This window comes from Magnolia sinica, chromosome 3, assembly GCF_029962835.1.
Source record: "Magnolia sinica isolate HGM2019 chromosome 3, MsV1, whole genome shotgun sequence".
Lineage (NCBI taxonomy): Eukaryota > Viridiplantae > Streptophyta > Magnoliopsida > Magnoliales > Magnoliaceae > Magnolia > Magnolia sinica.
Genome location: NC_080575.1, coordinates 30808167 through 30827967, shown reverse-complemented (window position 1 = coordinate 30827967; position 19801 = coordinate 30808167). Strand labels below are relative to the sequence as shown.

The 19801-nt window shown below is 40.6% G+C and overlaps 1 protein-coding gene across 5 annotated transcripts in view; it reads right to left on the bottom strand.

Annotated features, from left to right (window-relative positions):
- Window positions 1-700: 700 nt before the first annotated feature.
- The window catches only part of LOC131239773 (high mobility group B protein 15-like), a 33152-nt gene continuing 14051 nt past the window's right edge, over window positions 701-19801 (bottom strand). For 4 of the 5 annotated variants that reach the window (XM_058237639.1, XM_058237642.1, XM_058237643.1 and 1 more), the window contains exons 4-7: window positions 3538-3697; window positions 3305-3436; window positions 1729-2129; window positions 701-1342 (exon numbers count right to left, since the gene is read on the bottom strand). In XM_058237639.1, the coding sequence (XP_058093622.1) occupies window positions 1013-1342; window positions 1729-2129; window positions 3305-3436; window positions 3538-3697 (1023 nt within the window). In that variant the 3' untranslated portion in view covers window positions 701-1012. The remainder of the gene's footprint in view (window positions 1343-1728; window positions 2130-3304; window positions 3437-3537; window positions 3698-19801) is intronic. The other variant, XM_058237644.1, reaches the window with a different exon arrangement.

Below are 19801 nucleotides of genomic sequence, written 5' to 3'. Positions count from 1 at the left end.
GTTAAAAAAAAATGCGCTAACACACCACATTCAATGAAGTAAAGTTCAATGATTCGATGGCTAGGATCTTGCAATTTGGGAGATTTTAGGGAAATGGTCCATTTATGATGGGCCTGTCATATCAATGACTTCGACTAACTAATCACAGCCCACATCTACAAACTAAGGGCACCGTTTGGATACATAAATAAGCTACTCATTTGGCTGACAGCAGAATATCAGTAACTTGTGTGACAAAAGTTAGTTTTGTGGAAAGCCATTTAAGAGTTGTTGAACACCTTAAAATGGCTTATGGCCTTGAGCAAAAAAAACAAGAAAAAAAGATTGCTCTTACACTTTTGCTGAAGGGTAGAGCTCCTCCACCATTGCAATCCAGATGCGGCGTCCTCCATATTCTCTCCTCTCTTTTTCCTCGCTGTCTCCTTCCCTTGTTTTATGGTTTTTCCATTTTGTTTCCAGTTAAGGTTAGCGTTTCAATTTGGAGTTTTTTCATAAGGGTTTTAGTGAGAGGGGGGGTGGGGGGGGGCACTGGCAGCCGGCAATGACTACGGCTGCTGTAGCTGGGATGCGGTTGCCACTGGTGGCTGGGAGATAGATAAAAGGAGAGAGATATCAAATATACTACCGAAAGAAATAGTAATAATTACTGCCTTGAACCATGACAGCAACTAAAGGTTAGGACAATAGAAAAGATCAAATATACCAGCGAAATCGAGCTTTGATTGTATAAATTAGCTGTGTTAACTCCCCCAAAAAAGACATCTTCATGTTGCATTGCAGATTACAAAGAAAATCAAAGAAACAATCAAATGGAACATGAAAAAGAAAACTCATATTAATCAGTAAGACTATGCCCGATCAGCTATGAACAACTCACTACATCTTTGTTAGAATTTTTTTTTTTTTTTTTTTTAACCGAACTAAAATTAAATACCAATCGGTCAGTACCTCTTTTTTCATTGATTATGATGGATTGTCCAAGCTCAAACCCCCTGACAGCCTCATTCTCATTTCAACCATCATGATTCCTCCTTTGTAACTCAAAACCATCTCCTTCTGCTGTTCCGGCTTCTGGAGATGCCCCAACTTCTGAATCCTTATCGGCAAGTTTTCCCTCCTCAGAGTCACTTTCTTCGGAACTGCTGTCATTTCCTGGAGTTTCAGGAAAACCTTCTTCCTCCATCTCTATTTTCAGTTCCACATCAACTGCCTCCGGCACTGCTGGCCGCTGCTGGATTGGCACAGCATTTCTGATAATCGGGCCTGTCTTCAATCTCTCCTTGTACTCCTCCATCTCACTCCTGTATCTTTCCTTATCCTTGACACCTTTCTCCTGATAAACCTGAAATTCAAAAGCAAGCAGCTGAGAATTTACATAGATGGTTTATTTTAAAGCAGTCTGCTAATGTCATATGCAGCAACAACACATCTGTGGGACATCCAAACCATCCATTACTTCAGTTTGCTGCAGCCAAAAAAATAAAGCTGATTCACTCATCAGGTGGGCCACACTACAAAAGGCAAATGAATACCTAGTCACCTACAAAAACTTGGCCAGATTTTGTTTAAGCTGTCCATTTGTATTAATGGCACTTGCAAAAAAACTTAGCCCCTGTTTATTTAAGGTGCAAGTGGCCCCATCTGATAAATGGACCAGCTTGAATTTTGCGTTATATCTCAAGTATAAATGTTTAGGATATAGGATGGGTTATTTTCTTGTATTCTTACAGCTTTGTCGGTCTCGCTTATGTTGTTCCAGAGTTCACCAATCATCTTACTGATTTCCCTGTCCTTCCCAGGATGAAGAGGCTTCAATCTGGCATGCTGCTCGGCAAAGAAGAAGTTGTACCCACTTCGGTTTGGCTTTGGATGGGAAGGGTCTCTCTTTCTCATCTCAGACTTCTTCCTACGCCTGCGACGACGGACACCTGGTGTGGCAGCATTGCCATTTCCACCATGGTTGGCAATGCTTGAATAATGTGCCATTTGGGCTGCTGAGTATTCAGGAGCGTGATATAGTACTCCTGTTAGCTTTTCCGAGCCAACCATGACAGTGACCAAATACCCATGTTCGAATTTCCCATCAATGACTCCAAAGACCGGACAACCCACTGGCGACGGAAGACTCGCTGTGATCATTTGAAGAGAGACCACACAAGATAAATCTCATTACTAGTGAAACTCATCATCACAGCCGTAAAGGCATCAGTCACACATGAAGAAAAAACAATTTAAATTTTTTTAGCATTGAGGTATTAGATGCTATAGTACTCTCAGGTTTTCAGCTCATACAGATGGGGATCATGGTTTGGAGATCCAAACCAGTAGTGTGATGAGGCCCTCTTGGTTGCACCGTATGCCAAAAGACTCCCATGTCGGGAGGTCCTAGCAATTGAATTTTTGTGCTTTTCTCGGTTGAAGATGGATAGTCCTTGTAATTTCTTTCTTAATGGTACTCTTTTGTCAGGCTACCAGTTGAATAGTTGCAGTTTCCCATCTCGGACACTTTTAGTATTTGGAAAGGAAAACTCTTGTGTACCTCATGTAGATACCTACCGGGGGTAACTTTCTCTTACATGGGGAAATGATTTAATGTGCATGAATCAACCCCATCCATCAGGAACACCACCCACTGTTTGGCCTAGATCTAGGGGTGTCAATGGGCCAGGCTTGGGCCTGCAAAACCAGAATTTTGAATAGGAGTTCAAAATCCAGGCCAAGACCAACCCCAGGCCCGGCCCATTGGCAGCCCTACCTAGATCCCAAAAATCAGGCAGAATCAACTCGCACAGTTTAAAATTATACAAAAAAACCTCCAAAATCTCTGCGCATATGGCCCACATAAGTTCCGGAGTACTGTGATTTTTGGGTAATCCTTTAATCCTGGTTAGGGACATCAAATGAATGGATTGGATGGCATATAAACACCATGGTGGTCCCTGCAAATAACTAATGGTGGGCATCCCATACCAACCATTTCCCTATGGTGAGGCCTACTTGAGTTTTGGATCATCATGATGTTCAGTTCCCAGGGTGAATATGAGGCAGTGTACCTGATGAACGGGTGGATCTCATGTAAGATCCACTCATGTGGCTCTCAGTTATTGGTACGTACCCACACGAAGTTAGCATCAGGTATCTATGTAAGGTAGCACGGTTCATCTGGAAATCAATGAAGCATGGGCTGCAATTGTTACATAATGAAAACCCAAGCATACTTGGATATTCTCAGGTCTTCTGGGGAATGAAGAGACAGCAGAACTCTAAAATGAACATTTCTGAGCTGGAGAGGAGAAGAACCAACCTCCAGGCAAACACTCCCCCGCTCTGCTTCTCCTCCGTTTCTGGGAAGCAGCCTGTGCTTCTGAAGATGGTGGAACAGGTTCCACCGACCCTTGAACTGGAATAGAGGCAGGAGATGGAACTGGCGGAGGAACTGTGGAAGACGGTGTTTTGATAGGTGAGAAGGCTAGCACTGATTATTCAGAATACGAAAACAGAAAAACAGCAGCATGGAAGGATGCCGTGCATACGAACCGGGGGTAGCAGTCCAACCTTGAGCTCCAAAGAAATAAATCTGCTCATAATTATGAATCAAGGAAACATAGTATTTTCGCAAGATGAAAGATGCATTTGTAGCTGTCGAGGGGAAACTGAAAACAGCAGTTATCTCTTTCCATCTCCTGTCTCTAATGACCTGGAAAACCAATGGAAAGGCAAAGACCAGAAAGATCAAGGATCATCCACATTGAAAAACATCAGCACTAATCAATCATCAACCAAATTTCGAAAACTAGACTCGGCTCGATGTTCAGCCAGGTCGGGTTAATTCGAAGACTCAACTCGACTTGACTCATATTCAATAGTTTATAAATTAAAAAAATTAGAATAGGTACATATTTAACATCATTAAAACACAAAAACTTTCAGCAATCCATCAGTCCGTTTGCTGCTTAGGTTTGTTTCTTCTTTGTGAGAGATCATAGGTTCAACTCCCTCCTCCCCCATAAACATCTTATTAGTGCACATACACTGGCATACCCTCCCAGTGACACAGCTCGAAATCTCCCTGAGTTGAGTTGAATTGGGCCAAGTTTCAGTTGACTCAGTGAGGTGTAGAACGGTGCCATTAAGCAAGGCACACAACTTATTGGAGGCAGTCAATGGAGAATGAACAACATTCGGTGTGCAGTTAAAGCAAAAGCTGAATACAAGAGAAGACAAATATATCTATATGCATTGAGTAAATTACTGGGAATCATGCAGCATCATTTATGCATTGCTGTAAGGCCATGACCACATAAACTGAAAATGAATAGTGTTTGTAGGTCATTGACACCATTAATCATCTCCTAACACCTCATTATATTTATCAGAGAAGATAGATCTTTTGTGTAATAAAGATTTCTTTTAGGGCCTGGTTATGGGTAATTTAAATAAATAGAAATCTCTAATTGATTGCAGTTTGAAATTATCCATCTCAATGATATTGATTTTATTTTTTTTTTTGCATAGTGGATTTGACCTGTTTGCACGGGACTTTTCTTCCACAGGCTACACTGTTGAGTTTTCCTCCATTTCTTAAATGGCAGCAACTCATCCATCATACACGCAATCATATGTTTAGGTCAATTTAAACAGTCAAAATCACGAGCCCCATACTGAATTGAGCGTATTTTGATAATCGTAACCACTAGACAGTCTTAATGATCTATTTGATTGACTTCAAAAAGAAGGGCTGAAAAGGCAACAACCAGCAATCCAAATTCAAGTCAATGCCATTTGGTTAAGGTCATCTGTCAATTTGATTTATGGCTATATTGTCCATCCGTAAATAGAAGCCCACAACTTGAACAGTTTGGATTGATTTACATTAATGACACAGTCTACAGTGCACGAGTAACCACCATCTCAGTTTGGATTGTTTACATTAATGACACAGTCTACAGTGCATGAGTAACCACCATCTAAGATATGGTGGAAAAGCTCATAGTAATCTAGCCCTTTTCCTATTCCTCAACATCCTCTGGAATACTATTCTTCTCCAAGAAAAAGTGGTTCTTTCAATGCACGCACACATATGTAGTTTAAAGCTTCTTAGGATTTTTGTTATGGAGCATTGCCAGGACTCTTCAATCGCTATCGGGTTAGTTGATGATCAGGATTTTTACTAAAATTCACCTTGTCTTGTCTACCCTTGCTCCATGATTCTGAAAACAGTCTTTTATACTTGCTTTTGAAACCTGTGCTGAGATTTTATTCTTACTCCGAGAGGTTTTGGCATTACCTCACCATTCTTTTTGATACACAATATTGTTGTTAACTTCTTTCTCCAAGAAACAGCGTGCAAAGAAGCCTCTATGTTTTGTTGTCATTGTGGCATCTTCAGATCATCTTACTGATTAATTTATGTCCACCATGATCCAGCTCATCTAATTCATCAAGGGCCTATTTGAATAATATGCAAACAAATTGCACTGACAAAACATTAGCACCTATTTGGGAAACAGTGGATGCAAAGATAGAATGTTTGCATTTGCTTTCACCCACGGTATGCCGAATCAGTATCGGCGGGCATAATGGTGCCACCAATATTGTCATGCATATACAGCCGTTGCGCCGCCCCTATGTTTTTTTCTATATATATATATATATATATATATATATATATATATATATATATATATATCCCAAAAAACCTGGAAAATGTGAGGATTCCAAAAATGTATTCTACTTAATTTTCACCATGTTTATGATGGTGTAACGGTTGACTCTTTGGTGGAAATGTTGTCTCGTGTTGTCTGCTAATTTTATAACCTAATAGGCCCTTGGAATGAGTACAAAATATAAACAGATAATAATAACTACTACACAAATATTATCAAGATTCAAGAATCAACTACCAGGAAGTTTTAAAAAATCAACAATTTTTCCACATGTTTATTCCCATTCACTAATCAATTGTTCAGCAGAAAATTAAAAACTTTGAAAAAAAAAATGAGGTTATCAAGAATAATCTAAGGCAAAGTTTTGTATACTTAATCATCCTACACATGTTACAGTATTCCACATTGAATACTAGGTAAAAATAAAATAAAGGGAATTTTATAAAATACTACCCCATTAACACCGTATTTACGTCCCAGTACCTTTTTAAATTATCTTTTCATTAAGTTACCTTATTAATCAAGATAATTGGCAAAGGGGGTACCTTCTGTTAGCTTCATCTCATTTTGGTCACATGTTTTCATAAAATGACAAAAATGCCCATCATTAATGATGTAGCTTAATTACTTAAATGTAAATACCATATTTATAAGGTATTTAATTGTTTAAAATTTCCAAAAATAAAAAAACAAAAGACCAAGAGTCATCTTGCAGGATGGGGATCGCCTACTGACACTATCAGTATGGAATGGCTACTAGTCGATGCTCTTTGGGTCCCACCATGATGTATGTGTTTTATCCACGCCGTCCATCCATTTTTCCATATCATTTTATGGCATTAGCCAAAAAAGAGTCAAATCCAAATCACTGGTGGACCACACTACAAGAAATAGTGGTCATTGAGTGCTCACCATTAAAAACTTTTGGGGGCCACAAAAGTTTTAGGTCAAGCTGATATTTGTGTCTTCCCTTCATCTAGGTCTGTAGGATGTAATCAACAGGTTGGATGGCAAATAAACATTACAGTGGGCCCTAGGAAGTTTTTAATGGCAGGTGTTCCTCTTTTTTTTTTTTTTTTTGAGAGAGAGAGAACGAAATGGTGGGTGTTCCATCACCACCGTTTTATTGTGACATGGTCCTCTCGAGATTTGGACTTGACTCATTTTTGGGCTCATACCCTAGAATGATCTAGAAAAATGGATGGACGGTGTGGATAAAACACATGTATTAGATCATTGTGGAAATAGATGTAATTTTGTTTGTGCGTGTATATACATTTTGTAGTCATGTGGAGCACTGTATCTTTCCTTCAAAGCTAATATGTGTTTGTGAGTTAGTCATTAGTCTAACTAGCACAACACAAGAGTTGCCTTAGTCGTCTCTCTCTTTCTCTCTCCACCCTTTTCTCTCTACACTTCCATTGGTTGATTTGATACGATAGTTGGGACCTGATCATAGCCTATGACAGTGGGGCCCATGCTGACATCATTCATATGTAAGAGTGACGTCAGTAGTGTACAGACAGATAGTCTTTTTGAAGCAGAAAGTATGGGATGTGGAAGATATAATGTTTTTAAAGGAATAATGATAACTTTTCTACAATTTTTGGATGTGTTTTTCATGGTCTTTCAACAAAAATAGGGAAAATCGAAGAAAAAAAGTCCAAAGTTCGTTATTTTTGTTGTGTCGTTTTTATAAAGGATTTTGGGGCAGTTTTTCCACATTGGGTAGGTGCGATTGATCAAGAACAATCACTAGAGACAAGAATCATGAAGTTCCATCGAGATTTGGGTGCGTTACGACATCTTTCTTGAGAAATGGGTACCGTCGTCCCTTGATTTTTGGGTTTTTGCTAAGATTTATTTCTTTCTTCATGATTAGATGTTATGGGGCTGCGAAATGCGGTGTAAAATCGTGTTGATGGTGATTGCGAGGTTGGTGTGCTTGTTTCGTGCTTAGAAGTATTCTACTCACATAAGGTGTTCGACATAATACTTAACTCAACTTGGCATGAGGGATTTTTACATGTAGTGGATATTCTCTTTTCAGTTCATCATCTCTTCCTTTATCAAGCCCTTGTTGTTAGTTGTAAGTGTAATTCACTCAAATTGTATTGTGCGTGTTGCATGTCTCCACATACTATTGTGTGTGTATTCTCTCAAGTGTTGTGAGTGTAGTTCACTCATTTACTGTACAAATTACATATGTTTGTGAGAGAATTTTGTATGTGGATGACAGGTTGGTGACTTGGAGCTTGGTTATGGCCTCTTACTTGAAGAGAAGATTCAACGAATGAAGAAGGTTCAAGCTACAGTCAGTGTATTAAATAGCGTGGTAACGTAGCGTACCAAAAAGGCTACGTAGCGTATAAAATAGCGTAAATACGTAGTAGTGTACACTACAAGGGCTGTAGCGTACGCTACACGCTATGCTACACATACGTAACATGTAGCGTATATCGCGTATGCCTCGGGACTACCGTAAGAATTTTAAAATAAAAGTCATTTTAGTTAAAAACTTGTTTTTAAATGGTGGTGACTGGGCATCTTTCCTCTTGAGTAGGTGGTGGGGGACTCATATTATAAGTCTTTTTTTAACTTAAAACAATCGCAACAGGGTTTTCGAACAACCCTATTGCAATGCTGCAGCAGCCGCAGGTTCCCCATTTTTGAAGCTTTGATTCCAAGATTTCGAAGAGTCATTTCTCAAATCCGATTTTTGGAGTTCAATCGGAATTACAAGAGCATCATCTTGCTGGAATTTCAAGAGCATTGAAGCCCAAACAAGGGAGAAATCGAGTATCCCTCTTTTCGCAGTCGTGCGGACACGTAGCTCCCAAAAATCAATTTTAAGTTGATTAAATCTCTATTTAAGGTATGTTTTGGCCCTTTAATCATTTTTAATGAGTTTTATTTTTATTTATACTGAAATGTTGTGTTAGTTTCTCAATTTTTTTTCTTTTTATGGGGGTTGTGGTGTGTATGACATGGATTTGACCCATCCAACCATCACGTGGGACACATGCATGGGGTCCACTGTGGTGTTCTATGCCACAGCCCACATGTGTGGGGGTCCTCTGTGGTGTTTTATGCCATGGCCCACATGCGTGGGGACCATTGTGGTGTGTGTATGGCATGGCCCACATGCGTGGGGTCCATTGTGGTGTGTGGATGGCATGGCCCACATGCGTGGGGTCCACTGTTGTATGTGTATGGCATGGCCCACACGCATGGGGTTCACTGTGGTGTGTGTATGGCATGGCCCACATGCGTAGGGTCCACTGTGATGTATGTTTTTTTGAAGAATATGACATTTATATATTTTGCTTTTTTCTTACTATTTAATATTTATCATATATATATATATATATTAAATTAAAAAATAGAAGTATTGTGTAGCTTACGCTACACGCTACGCTATTTCGCTACACGCTACAGAGGGTTGAACACTACGCAACATGCTACTGCTATTTAAAACACTGGCTACAGTCTACAGACAATCACCAATTGAAGATCTTGTATTCTCCCATGTTGTGTTTGAGGGGGAGCAATGGTCCACATTGATTATCATCTTCTTTATATGTATTTCAAGTTGTGCATGATTGATATCCATGCTCCAGCTTGAAGGGGACTGGAAATAGATGTAATTTTATTTGTGTGTTTATGTCATTTTGTACTCTTGCAGAACATTGTATCTTTCACGGCTTAGCTACCTTCTATAGGCGGTTCATTTGAGGTTTCAGTTCCATTGTGGCTCCCATCACGGATTGCATAAAAAAGGGAGAGTTTTAATGGACAAAGGGAGCCTCGAAGGCCTTCAAGGAGATCAAGGTCAAGATGACTGAAGCTCCAGTCATGCGACTTCCGGATTTTTCAAAAGCTTTTGAAGTCGCATGTCGTCAGGAGTCGGCATAGGAGTACTTAGTCAGGAAGGGCACCCCGTCACCTTTTTTAGTGAGAAACTAAATGAGGTGAAACAAAAATATTCCACCTATGACAAAGAGTTCTATGCGGTAGTGCAATCACTGCGCCATTTGCGTCATTACCTATTGTCGTAAGAATTCGTCTTATTCTCAGATCACAAGGTCTTAAGATATCTGAACTCTCAGAAGAAATTAAACCCTAGGCACGCAAGTGAGTTCGATTCCTTCAAGAGTACACTTTTGTGCTTAAGCACAAGGCCTGTGTAGAGAATAAGCCTGCCGACGCGTTGAGTCGTCAAGTCGCGTTACTTAATTCCATGAGTGTCGAAGTTACGGGCCTCGAGCGTATCAAAGAAGATTATTATGAGTGTCCAGATTTTGGAGTTGTGTACGCGTCATTGTTAGAGAGTCCGTCAGGAGCTAATAGTGAGTACTTATTTTAGACGGGTATTTGTTTAGGAGTGATTGCTTGTGCATACCACGCACCTCCCTCCGTGATTTTCTTGTCTGGGAGTTACATTCAGGAGGGGTCACGAGTCATTTCGGTCGAGACATGACCATTGCCCTAGTGGATGATAGGTTTCATTGGCCAAGCCTCAAGCGAGACGTGGCCAGAATTATAGGGCAATGCCGTACTTGTCAACTGGCAAAGCAGAAGAAACAAAATACAGGATTATACACACCTTTGCCAGTTCCATTCATCCCTTGGCAAGACATCAGTATGGACTTCTTGCTTAGACTCCCCAAGACTATTCGGAAACACGATTCCATATTCGTTGTCGTGGACCGTTTTTCTAAAATGGCCCACTTCATTCCTTGTTTTAAGACCTTCGACGCATCTCGTGTTGCCAAGTTATTCTTTAGTGAGGTCGTCAAAATGCATGGGTTACCAAAAACCATGTGTCTGACCGTGATGTACGATTCATGAGTTACTTTTGGAAGACATTATGACACATGATAAATACTAGGCTCCAATTCTCTTCTGCCTACCACCCTCAGACCGATGGTCAAACTGAGGTGGTTAATAGGAGCCTAGGGAGTTTGCTCAGATGTTTAGTAGGGGAGCATACCAGGACATGGGACATCGTCCTACCCATAGTCGAGTTTGCATTCAATAGGTCCACAGGTCTAAGTCCGTTTGAAGTTGTTACTGGTTATAAACCTAAGAAACCTATTGATCTTGTCCTTATGTCATTGTCCCATAGGCCATCAGAGTAAGCAAAGTCTTTTGCGTATCACATCCATTCATTGCATCAAGAAATCAGGCGAAAGATCACTACTAGCAATGAACATTACAAATTTTCTGTAGACCAGCATTAACGCTTCAAGGAATTCAATATAGGGGACTCTGTGATGATCCGCATTAGGCCCGAGCGGTATCATCAAGGGGCCGTTCGTAAATTACATGTGCGTAGCGCTGGACCCTTCAAAATTATAAAGCGAAACGGTCTCAATGCGTACATGGTAGATCTTCCACCTTCCATGGGAATTATTTCCACATTCAATATGGATGATCTAGTTGCTTTTCAAGGGACCCCTGATACTTTGTCCGGCCTTTCGTCCACCCATCCTGATTCCCCAAATTTACCCCTTGACCCATGGCCTCTTCCCGACCTTTCCTCCTAGCCTCTACCTCCATCAGATAGTTTCAACATCGGACGGCGGGTTTCAGAAGTACCTGATTAAATGGAAGTCACGCCCAGCTTCAGACAGCACGTGGCTCACCGAGGAGGAGCTTCAGAGACTTGATCCTGACATCTTGGAGCGGTTCAGGAGTTTTGTTTCGCCTGTGGTGAAATCTTCGCAGTCGGGGAGAGTTGATGGGGACATCACATGCGCACGCACGCCGCTCCCCTACTCACGTACGCAAGGAGGGCCCCACCGTCGATCTGGATCAATGACGATGGCCAAGGAGGGCCTCCTAGTTAGAAGACTTAAGTTTTGGTTCGTTGGAGTAGGCCCCATAGTCAAGTAAAGCCCATTAGGGGTTCTCATGATCGTGGCCCATTAGTCGGATTAATCTCATATATTAGATTTTGTTTATTAATGTTATTTAGAATATCATGGATGGTTTAGATTTCTTTGATTAATTTTTATTTTCGTTTACTTTATCAACAAGTAATAGGTTACGCACATAGCGCGAGTTTTGGGGTATAAAGTTTTCTTATAAATAGGCACCCCTTGTAGCTTTTTGATTCATGGAAGTTTAATAAAAAAAATTCTGCGTTTTTTCTACTCCTCTGAGTTCCTGAGTTGTGAAAAATCCAATTGAGTACGAAGCCCTCCCTTCATCGAAGGGCTAACTACCGTGATGCAAAGCCACATCTATCCCGATCCGCGCCTACCCTTTATCATCCATACTTCTCACCTTCTACACCCATTCTAGCTTCGAATCCGTCAGCTTTTGCAATAGTTCTTCTCCCTACAGCCGATTTTCAGAATCTAGCCCTACAGGAGGGCTGAAACTTTAGCAGAGCACCACGCACAAACCGCACATACGATCGACATGAAACTCGATGATTTTGAAGCCCTCCCCTGGTCGACCAGAGCCAAGGAAGCGCTTTCCACATTCAACGCCTCCTCGCACGTGCGGCTAGCCCCCTGCGCACGTGCGACAGGCCTGGCCCGTTGTCCGCGGGCGGGGACTGTCTCCAAGTTTAGATTTCCTACCTATTTTACTCCTCTTATACCTATTTTCCCTAACCCTAACCCTAGATTGCATTACTTACAATTTATTTACCCTTTTTCTAATCTTAGGGTTCTCTGAACTGAAACTGGTGAATCCCTTGGATTAGGGACTGATTGTTGTGCATGTGTGGATGAGTTTTACTTCCCATTGACTATGGTTTGGCTTATAATTTTTATTGATCTAACCCTAACATGTGTAGGCCTGGACCCGTACAGATTCCCCTTGCTTGAATGTTTGAACTTTTGTGTGGGATGTGGAAATTTTATGTGAATGTTTATAAATTAGTTTGATCTAAAGCCTGAGATCTTGCATATCATAGTTAATTTTCATGTCTTGCATCATGGGGGATTTTAATTAAAGATTTATATAGGATCTATAAAAGGGGGTTGTAGTGTAGCAGCTAATCATTCAAATATTTATCTAAGTGCGGTTTTTCTTCAAGTTTTTTGAGAAAAGGTTGATATCAATAAAAGTTCTCTATGGGCTTGTTTGGATGCCTATAAGTTTTTGAAGTTGTGACTTATAGATAAGTTACTTACACTTGGAAGTTACTTACAAGTTATTTTGTTTGGATGTAAGCTGTAAGTCACTTACAGGTAAGTTGGTTTTTATATTTGGGTATATCATGTATGTTAGTTACATGTAAGAAGCTGTATATTCACACCAAGTAGAGCTTGGAGCAAGAAATTGTTCCAAAATATTATGATCACAGAAGAAACCTTGACACCAAATATGCCATTTTATTAAGTCCATCTAGATGAATATTTGTTGAGGGTCAAATATTGCATACTAGACCCTAGTTATTACCTAATTTTACGAACATAATATTGTTTAACGGCCTGTTTTAATCGTGTTTATGTTGCAAGGTGGATTTATAAGCGTGGACTGAAAAGGATACTAAAAGCATGGATTTAACGTTCCGTCGTCACCAAGGCAAGGGATGGACCCCAAGGGACCGAGATTAATAAATTTACACGCTAGAGATCCAAGAAAATCAAGTCATTCACATTAAGAGGCCTGAAAGTCGTCCAGAATGCAAGATCACAGGGTTCCTACTATCCGTTCGGCTCGAAACTTTATATCTAGCCTGAGGACCATAAATGAACCGTACGCGTCGAATTTCAGCCGTTGGATCCCTGTGGAAGTGGCCCAACGGACAAATCAGCCCATAAACCATTGATTTTGGGCCCACCTGCTATCTGGATATGCTTCAAAATTGGCCTCAACAATTTAAATGAGATGAGAAAAATGATGGATGGATCAGATCTCTCACAAGAAGCACAGTGGACTCCACCTTATGTGGGATGTGCATAGTGCACATGTGCACTAGCCGTGCACTGTATGGTCAATGTGAGTCAAACTCTCTTAACCGACTCAAATTCAAAAAAACGGCAATTGTTGTTCCCTGTTGTTGAACAGAGCATCTGAGTTTGGTCTTGTGGGCCATCACCGTACATCAATGGTCCGATCCGGACCGTCCATGAGACTCACACGGCCCCTCTCACTCAGGCCTAGGTGGCAGTATTTCAAATGACAGTAGAGATCGGTTCTCAACCGTCCAAACGCAAGACGGACGGCAGAGCAGAAAACCACGTGGGCCACACCGAATCTAACCCAAAACCAGTCAATTCCAACTAGTTTTTCGAGCTGAATCTAATGGACGGTGTGGATTTTCAAAACAACAGCCTAAGAGGGCCCCACCGAGAGCTCAGTGTAGTGCCTGCGTCCGTGAAGAGAAGAAAATCCAGGATTTTGGGCCCCACCGTCTCTGATCGATTCGACAATCCAGACCATCCATCGTGTAGGCCGTCAAAAACCATCTGTAGGGACGTTCTCTTTTTACTAAAACAAGACGCACCTGTGTTCGTATACTGGGCCTAACGCAAATCTGTTGTGTTGTTTTTCTACTGCGAAAGAGGTTGCGCACGTTGTTGCATAAGAAATCCACCGACCTTCTGCATGCTGACTGACCTCCCATCCACCGTCCTTCATGTTGTAAAAAGAACGAGGAGAAAGAGAGAGAGGATGCTTAGATCTTGGGCAGCCGTGGAGGCTAGGACGTGGAGCGGGCTGGCAACGAGTTCTCCTTCTTCCTTTGGTTTTTCTTTTCCTTAGTTTATTTTATGCTTTTATTTAAGAGATTTTAGCACGTCTATGACAGGCTAAACCTCTTAGCTAGGGCTAAGAGGTGAAGCTTGTAGCGTGGTTGGGATGTTTGCTTGGTTTTGATTCTTGTTTTGTTGAACTCTTTTGGATTCTAGTTTAATTATAAGAAGTATTTTTAGTTTTTAATGGTTGGTTGTGACTCAAATTACAATGGACCTACGATAGCTTGAAATATTCTCTTTTCATGTCTTGAGATTGTGAACTTGAGAACCCTGTTGTTCACCATCGTCTCATGGGCATGGTTGGGTGACGGAATCCTTCCTAATTTTCACAATTCTCTTATGATCGGTTGTGGGTTTGGTAAATTGTTGTTGTTTACCAATCTCCTGGGCATGGTTAGGTGACGGGATCACTTCCAAATCTTCACCAATCTTATCTATTGATGATTAGATCCATGAGAAGTTCAGAGATCTGACAAATCTCTTCCTACAAATTGGATAGGATAGGACTCTAATTCCAGTTGTGTCCTTGAATCAATGCAAGGTAGCTACCCAATTGCTACAAGTGAATCCTTGGCACCCTATTCCCACCTTTATTTTTATTAGTTTTTAATTAATCTATTCACAATTATTCCCTTCCTTTTACCTGATTTAGATTTCATCTTATTCTAGTTCTAGTTCGAGTTATTTTCAGATTACGTACACGTTTCAATCCCTGTGGATTCGACCTCGGTCTGACCGAGTTTATTACTACACCACAACCCTATACTTGGGGTGTGAACAAGTTTTTGGCGCCGTTGCCGGGGATTGACGGTTACGTTTTCTAAGATTAACTAGTTTTGGGATTAGTTTAAGATTAGGTTAGGATTAAGTTTTTCTTTTTCCTGATTTTTAGAAACTAACCTAACTTTCCTGTTTTCTAGGATTCTGAGATAGACTTTCTAAATTGGTAATCTCTTTCTTGTTTTTTGGTTTTTTTATTTTTAGAAATTTTTTAAATCTAGGATTTCTTTTATTTTTAGAATCTAACTTACTTTCTAATTCTAGGTTTAGAACCTTCCTTTAAAACTTTCTATTTTTAGAAACTGACCAATTTTGTTTTGTTTTTCAAGTTTTAACTTAGGAATCTCTAATCTAATAACTTTTTTCTGACTTCTCTTACTTTCCATACGGTTGTAGAATCTTTTCTTTTATTTTCTTTAGGATTAGATTTAGAATTAAGGTTTCACCATGAACGAACAAGAGTGGCTAGAGTGGGCACGTGAGTATGGTAATCTATTTCTAGAAAACCAGAGGTTCTGTGAAAAAGTGTTAGATGCTTATGCTTGGAAACAACCTATGTCTCAAAATTTTTTTGAAACCATGATTGAGAACCGACCGGAATATAATCCTCCACCGATTAAAAAGTCTATACGCGATCATATAAGGGAGAATACTTACACCCCCACCGATTAACAAAACAGTACGTGAGTGTTGGGGTTATCATAATTATGGGAGTGAGAATTATTATCACCCATCCGATAAAAAGAAAACAATGCGTGATAATATGTATTACCAACCATTAGATTCTCCCACCTATGATCCGTATGACTATAATCAGTGGAAATATCAAAATTGGGGAAATGAACCAACAACATGTTATAATGATTATTCTCTTAGATCCCCTACCTTTGAGATCCAACCAGAAACGATCCAAGAGGATTCATTTCAGCGTAACATGGCCTATCTTGCGGAAATTAGAAAATCGTTGGAAGTGCTTAATTGGCGCCTTGATAAGGTAGAGGAGGCTTGTTCATCCGAGCCACAATTCATTCCAAAAATACAATGCGAGGAAAGTGATCCTAACTCGCTTTTGAAGAACTCTGGAATTACAAATGAGGAGTTGGAGTCCATTAATGAGCATATGGTTCAATTTCCCGATGAGTCGATCTCGATGACAGTCCAAAGGAATGGTCAAGAGACGTGGGTATCTTTCAAATACAGTGATGATGACATACCTCCCTCACATGACACACAGGATTTCAATGATGAGGTAAAGGTTAATTTATTCGAACCTTAACCCAATTCAGGAATGAAATGTGAGGAAAGCGATCCCATCCCAAGTGTGCATTACTGCACAAAATTAGACTGATGCATATTGGGATGACTATTATGAATGTGCAGCTCAAATTCCCCTAGAATCAATCTCAAGTTTGGTCCAGGTCAATGATCAAGACGTACACGAAGTAGTCGGTCATAATGAGCCACTCCTCTCACCTGACATGTCTGATTTAAAAGTGGAGGATGATCTCCTTACAACCGACCCTTCTAACTCTTGTGAAACATGTTTGGACCACTCCTCTGAATCGAATGATGATGTGATTCGGGAGAAGGACGAGTTGCTCGCTACGACCCTGCAATTTGAAACCACTCAGTTGAGGCCACCATCTGAACTGTACACGTTTGACAATCCAACGCCGCGATTGAGTAGTTTTAATGAACAGAGTGATCACATCGATGCTTCCCCTATTGATTTTCAATCTATCTGTACAGGACTGGAGAAAGAGAGCATACCTCCATCCACTTTCAAGGACGATGGATTCCTTGGGCAGATCATCACGAGCTCCAATGTGGAAAATAAGTCACGCTCAGCTGAACTTCCCAACTCTTTGGATGATTGCTTGGCACACTTTGCAAATTCAAACGATCTCATGTCAAAAGACAAAGTGGATGCCTTGCAAGACAATACCTCGGTAGATGTCATGGACCAAGAGAACTCTTATTCTGAAGCTTCTCCTTCCCCAGACCCTGAATGTTTACCATTAAAGGAAAAGGAGCTGAAAATTGAACCAAAGTCTGGAACTTCAGAATGTGTTGAGACTAAATTACTTTCTGAGAATTCTTCTCAATTTTATCTACCTGTAGTCTCTGATTCACCATGGGGTACTAACTCTGAAACTTTCTCTGTCACAGGTGAATCATATATACTTTGGACACCTCATGAAATTAAAAGGAAACCTTATTCTGAGGTCCATAAATTTCTCTGGAAATATATGCTCCAGGGCATCCAAGCCTATTGCAAAAAGGGCTTTTGGATGATCTTGTTGAGAAACCTACTGAGAAATTTATCAAGATATTAGCCGGAAGAGGAACCTTGCGGCATGACTGAGTAGTTTTCCCCTGCTTTCATAGGACTAGGGTAATTTGCTTATGTCGTTCTAGGTTAGATGGTTTTATGCCACTAGGTTAGTTTGTTTTCTAGTTGCTTTAGGATAGTTTGCTTAAACTCTTGTGCTTAGCCGCTCTCACGCTGCGTTCTCTTTGGAAAAAGCTTCTTGATTCCTTCGTCCAGGTACTATCTTTCCATCACTTCTCCCTTATTTTCGTTGTCACATGTGCATTGCATGCTTACATCTTTTACATTGAGGACAATGTAGATTTTAGGTTGAAGGTAGGAGATTAGGTTACCTAATCAGTGTTTTCTCGGTCTTAAGCGAAAATTGAGGAAATTTTTTCCAAAATTTTCCTGAAAATTCTTTTGAAGTCAAAGTGATGTTGACGACCATCTTTGATTTAGAACTATAAGATACGTAATGTTGGTAATTTATGACTCTTGCATTCAGCCATCTGTTAGATTTCACAGTCAAGTTCGTATTGTTAATTCATGAATAGAAGTTTTAAACATTGATTGAGTCATGATTTCACAGATCACACCAAGCTTACATGATTAAGCTTCAGTTTGATATTGAATTATTAACCTGGTAGTCACGAGGCATGGAAGGAGCCAACCTGGGGAAATTGTCCATTATGTTCAAGCAAGGCTGTCTTTAAAAAGGGTTGGGTGAATGATCTTCACCATAGGTTTGCTCCCTATAGGTGAGGATTCAATTTCTCTCCTTGACTCTACTTGATAAATGTGGTTGTGGGTGAACAGTCGTCACTATAGGTCTGCTCCCTATAAGTGAGGATTCGATTCCCCAAAGTTGACACGGCGTGAAAACCGTGGAAAAAAAAAATTTGAACTATAAGGCAAGTTTTGGTTTAGGTATGGTTATCCTGAATGCCCTTTTGATCATCAATGTTATCATGAAATTGACGATTGGATCTCTTAATGATGATAAGCCGAGATTACACTATACACCCATGGAACTCAATGTTTGGAATTTTTCTAATTGATGTATTGATATTTAGAACTTGATTATGAAGCTTACCATGCGCTTGAGTCCAGGAGAAAGTGATGCCCAACATTCATGAATCTTAGAATTCTAGTATCTGGATTATTTTTTTTTTCAAAAATTACTCGAGTTTATAGCAATTGTCCTGTAATTCTCAACTTAATTTTCGCATACTTTGCTCAGGACTAGCAAAATGCTGGTTGGGGGTTGTGTTGAGGGTCAAATATTGCATATTAGACCCCAGTTATTACCTAATTTTACGAACATAATACTGTTTAACGGCCTGTTTTAATTGTGTTTATGTTGCAAGGTGGATTTATAAACGTAGACTGAAAAGGCTACTAAAAGCATGGATTTAACATTCCGTCATCACCAAGGCAAGGGATGGACCCTAGGGGACCGAGATCGATGAATTTACACGCCAGATATCCAAGAAAATCAAGCCATTCACATTAAAGAGGCCTGAAAGTCGTCCAGAATGCAAGATCACAGGGTTCCTACTATCCGTTCGGCTCGAAACTTTATATCTAGCCTGAGGACCATAAATGAACCGTACGCGTCGAATTTCAGCCGTTGGATCCCTGTGGAAGTGGCCCAACGGACAGATCAACCGATAAACCATTGATTTTGGGCCCACCTGCTATCTGGATATGCTTCAAAATTGGTCTTGACAGTTTAAATGAGATGAGAAAAAGGATGGACGGATCAGATCTCTCACAAGAAGCACAGTGGACTCCACCTTGTGTGGGATGTGCATAGTGCACATGTGCACTAGCCGTGTACTGTATGGTCAATGAGAGTCAAACTCTCTTGACCGACTCAAATTCAAAAAAAGGGCAATTGTCATTCCCTGTTGTTGAACAAAGCATCTGAGTTTAGTCTTGTGGGCCATCACCATACCTCAATGGTCCAATCCAGACCGTCCATGAGACTCACACGGCCCCTCACTCAGGCCTAGGTGGCGGTATTTCAAATGACAACAAAGATCAATTCTCAACCGTCCAAACGCAAGACAGACGGTAGAGCAGAAAACCATGTGGGCCACACCGAATCTAACCCAAAACCAGTCAATTCCAACTGGTTTTTTGAGCTGAATCTAATGGACGATATGGATTTTCAAAACAACAGCCTACCGAGAGCTCAGTGTAGCACTTGCGAACAGAGCCTGTGTCCGTGAAAAGCAGAAAATCCGGGATTTTGGGCCCCACCGTCTCTGATCGATTCGACAATCCAGACCGTCCATCGTGTAGGCTGTCGAAAACCG